This window comes from Poromitra crassiceps (assembly GCF_964638095.1).
Source record: "Poromitra crassiceps genome assembly, contig: HAP1_SCAFFOLD_205, whole genome shotgun sequence".
NCBI classification, from domain to species: Eukaryota; Metazoa; Chordata; class Actinopteri; order Beryciformes; family Melamphaidae; genus Poromitra; species Poromitra crassiceps.
Genome location: NW_028152180.1, coordinates 128,285 through 133,284, shown reverse-complemented (window position 1 = coordinate 133,284; position 5,000 = coordinate 128,285). Strand labels below are relative to the sequence as shown.

The following is a 5,000-nucleotide window of genomic DNA, read 5'->3' as shown; positions in this document are numbered from 1 at the left end:
AGAATTTAGCTGCTAGCCCAGCCCAGGCAGACACGATCGGGGATTTGACCACCGCAGTAAACGCACATCTGAGCAGACGTCTTGTGTTCTGCTCTAGAATCCCCAAACCTGTAGTGTAGAGCCGCAGCACCTTCCTTTGGTGAGTCAGCCCATGAGATATATTGGGCGGTTTTACCCCACTCGCGCGCCAGACGTTTAACATTTTGTGGGCGTTCCCACACATGCCGACTGTCTCTATGGAGAGAGTGTGTGTGGTGGCCTTGCCCCTAAAATGACAAAATTCCAAGCCTGCAGACTCAACTTTGGTGACTGGGACTTGGACTTGAACACTGGAGACTTGGGCCCAATCCCAATTCCTATCTTAACCCTCAATCTTAACCCTCAGTCTCAAAAATGCGCACTCCCGCGAAGTGCTAGTGCTGTCCCGATTCTCACTTTGTTAAGTTAAGGGTCGAGTTTGAGGGCTCTACGGCCCTCAGTTTTGAGATTTTCCACGACCACACTTGGCGGTGAGTGCGATCCCAGAATCCCTTGCGTGTCATCAGCTAGATCCATTCAGATGGAAGATGGCGGCGAAAGGAGGAAAAAAGTAGCCCTACAAAGTTAAGTATTTCCTTGTTAATAGAGATGTAAAAATTACGATAACCATTGTATTAGCTTAGTTTAATGTCATTTTATGGATTTCCGTTTTGGAATCCTAACAAATATTGTTGTTGCTAACGAGTGGGGGCTAGAATGACCGTGCTTTCCAACGTGAGGGCTGGCTTGACTGCAGTGTTTAACTGCAGTCAAGCCAGCCCTCACGTCCGAAAGCACGGTCATTCTAGCCCCCACTTGTTTTGTGGTGCGTTGCATTACACGTAGGCTGTATCTTGATAAAAACAACTCAACAACGACATTACCACCGAGAATTATGGCATTTCGTAACAACGTTAACAATGTTATAATATAATAATAATAATATGGCTTGACCAGCACGGCTACTGACTATCGATAGTTAGCAACAACAAATGTGTTAGGCTCCAAAACGGAAATCCATAAAATGACATTTAAACTAAGATAATACAATGGTTATCGTAATTTCTACATCTATATTATCAAGGAAATATTTGTAGGGATGCTTTTTTCCTCTTCTTTTGAATTGACAGACTGGATCCGGAGCTTTGGCATATTGCTGCCCCCCACAGTCTGAAGACGTATCTGCCTTTAAGGGCTGTCCCATTTTAAAGTCGCAAGATAGCCCTTAACACTTAGTTTTGAGGGCTACTAAGATTGAGGGTTGAGCTTGAGGGTTAAGATTGAGGGTTAAGAAAAGAATTGGGATTGGGCCTTGGACTGGACTGGGACTGGAGATATAGTGACTTGACTACAACACTGATATATAAAACCTCTCAACTCAAACTCAACTGGCCCGGCCGCGCCCCTCTAAGCTCATTTTACCAACTGCTCGCTCTATTAAGAGGAGCACTATTATCCAGATTTTCTTCGACGATGCCGACAGACTTTCATGCAAAGCGAAAATCCCTCTTGACACATTCAACAGGAACAGGCTCGCTTGCCAGGCACTCTGCGCTAGTGGGGAAAAATGAAAGGCTCTGTTACCTTTACAACCATCCACCCAGAGTACCAAGCAGGCCTGCTTTATTGCACAATCCAAATCTTGGTCAAAACGTGCCATTTTCAGCGTGTAGGTCGCTAGCTTGCTAGCTAGCGCTGCTGTTGTTGGCGGAGGCATTTGAGAGCGGAAACGCAGGGAGCGGAAAGGGATTTCCCTTCGCTCTGACTGAAATGGGCGGAGCCAATGGCAGAGCTTATCCCCGCAGCTAGTGTCCTCTAGAGAGAGAGTGGCGTCAGCGGAGGACCAAAATGCGTGACTCATTAGCCAATGGACAGCCAGGAAGGGGTCTCGCGCTACTTTTGAATGCTAAAATAAAGCTGATAATGTACAATTTGATTTAAAAAAAAAAACTTTCAACACAAACTGTCCATTTTGCTGCAACTCGATGCTGCTGCTTAATCCAGGACCTTACTTCCTGGAACTCTTGAGAGTAAAAAACTGGTCCATTGGAGTGAATGGAGATGTCGGGACTCTTCTATATACACGGCTCTGCCGCTCTGCAGATCCAGTGAGTCAGATGAAAAGAAACAGGAATGCAAAAACGCTCTCATTCTAACAAGTGTGCACATTCAGAACAAATAAACAATCATGTAGTAGCTGCTACCATTACATATGATAATTATGCCTATGTTATTTGCACCTGTGCAAACAGAATGTTTAATCATGTTTTTAAGGTGTCTACGCTAGAAAAGAAGAGGAAAAGTTCAACTTTACTGTTATTGCTTGTTGTTCTCTTGTTTTACTGCATCTATATGCCCTGTTTTTGCACTGTTATACTGTTATTTGCACTATGTTGTAACGGGGCCTACAGCACAAGAATTTCACACGTGATACTTGTACTACGGAGTGACAATAAAAATCTTGAATCTTGAACACTGCACGGACACACACACACACACACACACACATTCATTGAACATTCCAGGTCCCTTTCTCCCCCCCCCCTCCTCTCTCTCTCTCTCTCTCTCTCTCTCTCACATCGTTGCCCCCCCCCCCTCTCTCTCTCTCTCTCTCTCTCACATCGTTGCCCCCCCCCTCCTCTCTCTCTCTCTCTCTCCCCCCTCCTCTCTCTCTCTCTCTCTCCCCCCTCCTCTCACTCTCTCTCCCCCCCTCCTCTCTCTCTCTCTCTCTCTCCCCCCTCCTCTCTCTCTCTCTCTCTCTCTCCCCCCTCCTCTCTCTCTCTCTCCCCCCCTCCTCTCTCTCTCTCTCTCCCCCCTCCTCTCTCTCTCTCTCTCTCCCCCCTCCTCTCTCTCTCTCTCTCTCTCTCTCTCTCTCTCTCTCTCTCCCCTCCTCTCTCTCTCTCTCTCTCTCTCTCTCTCCCCTCCTCTCTCTCTCTCTCTCTCTCTCTCTCTCTCTCTCTCTCTCTCTCTCTCTCTCTCTCACATCGTCTCCACTGCAGATGGCCATATCGGGGTGGCGTGGGGTGATCCTCTCGGTGCTGCAGGGGCGGGGCAGGTGGTTGTCGTTGCGACAGCTGGCGTCGTTTCCCGAGATGGAGGGGAAGGAGTCCAGAGACAGGTATCTGTAGAGCAGACAGCTACACACACACACACACACACACACACAAAGAAACAGCTTACAGCAGCAGTTCTCAACAGGGACCACCAGGGGGCCTTGAGGGCGTTCCACAGCAAATTGATGAATCGTTGAACTTCAGCATTATTTCATTTAAAGCCCCATTCAGCAACTTTTCCAAGTTTTGTTATTGGAGAAACAGCGCCCTCTGGGTGCAATAGCATCGGTATCGATATCGCTGTTCAAAGTCAACAAAACACGCAAAAACGCGGCAGAAAGCTCTATGTTGTGACATCGGGTACTCACCACGTGATGGAATAACAATCCATAGTTACGTGAAACGTCATTTTCGTAGCAAATCCGCACCGAGTTACTTCCTTGTTTTACTGAACACAGCGCTTCAGCTGTACAGCGCATGTGCAGTACATGTATGTGCCTCCAGGCTACCACCGGGACACAGGCATGACATTGCTTAGTCCCAGGAGAGGCCTTTGGAGGGCGCTGTGTGACCAATAGAGGCGACATTCTCTCTGTTATAAGTCACTGTACCATCTCCAATGACTAAAAAGCTGCTATATTAAGGTGAAAGAAAAGCTTATTGGGGCTTTAAATGAAGTGAACACAATTATAAAATGTAGAAGAATGCCTGTTTTCAACATAGTTTCCATGTTATCTCTCTGCTTACAATACAAGATAGTCATCGAATTCTGGAAAAAATTATATCTAACAATAAAAATATTCTGAGATTTGGTTTCAATTTGGTAAACAAAATGTGATCAAATGGGGGTCTGTGGCTTTATGGTGGACTAAATGAAGGGTCATTGCTTGATATACTTAAGCAATATAGCATGAGAGCCAGTGTGTTGTGCCAAATATATCCCGCTGATCAGTTGTTAGTTGTTACTCGGCCTGCGGCCTCGTGGGATAACAGCTGATCAGCGGGATATATGCCACAACACACGCTGCTCGAGTGCTATATTGCTTTTATAAAACGGTTTCCAAGTATGATAATATAAATATAATAATAATACTATAAGTCCGACTGGCATGGCATTCTGATAGAGTCAGTTGAAACACTACTGTAAGGCGGGACCTCTAGCAAGAAGATAGACGTGCGGGTGATTTGATTGGATCGTTCTGGAGACTGAAGTTGACATTGGCCAATCCTGGTGCTTGCTGAGAAGCTGAGAGCTTTCTGGAAAGCCCGACAGGCAGCTCGAGCGCAGCGCTGCATTCTCAGCGCTTGCTGAGAAGCTGAGTGCTTTCTGCAAAGCCCGACACCAACTAACGTTACGGGGTTAAATGCGGGGTTAAATGCGGGGTTAACAGCCTTTTTTTTGCAAAGAAGACATTAGCCCGCATCTATTCTTGTACAAAACATAATTTTCTGCGAAGTATTAGTAAAGTTATAAGCGAAGATCGATTCACAAGGATCTGACAGCTGTCTCCGCCATTTTTTTTTTTTTGAGGTAACCAAAATGCTTTTAGTAAGAGAGTTGCCATGGCAACCAATAACCCATGGCCATGGGTTATTGGAGTGGGTTACTGGATTTAGAACACGGCTCTCTTGAATACTCGATTCTGATTGGTCAATCAACAAGATTCACCGGTCATTATTTCTCGACAACCGACCGCTGCTCTACTGATTAATCCAGCTGTGTCAACACTCAGACAATGATTAGGCACACCTGGATTAATCAGTTGATAAGAGCCTTTTGTCAGCAAGACACTACTAATTAGGCCAACCAGTTGCAGCTGTGGTGTCTTGTGTGCCAATTATGAATGAAACCGCTTTGTCGTTGAAAACGCTATTAAAAAATCAATTCGAATAATTATTTTTGTCAGATTATTGAATGATTTAGTTGTA

At 45.6% G+C, this 5,000-nt stretch overlaps 1 protein-coding gene across 1 annotated transcript in view; it reads right to left on the bottom strand.

Annotated features, from left to right (window-relative positions):
• The window catches only part of LOC310770736 (laminin subunit alpha-5-like), a gene marked incomplete at both ends in the record, with an annotated part of 130,019 nt that overhangs the window by 55,265 nt on the left and 69,754 nt on the right, over positions 1-5,000 (bottom strand). Inside the window, one exon of the mRNA XM_083663454.1 lies at positions 3,002-3,155. Coding sequence (XP_083519580.1) covers positions 3,002-3,155 — 154 coding nt within the window. The remainder of the gene's footprint in view (positions 1-3,001; positions 3,156-5,000) is intronic.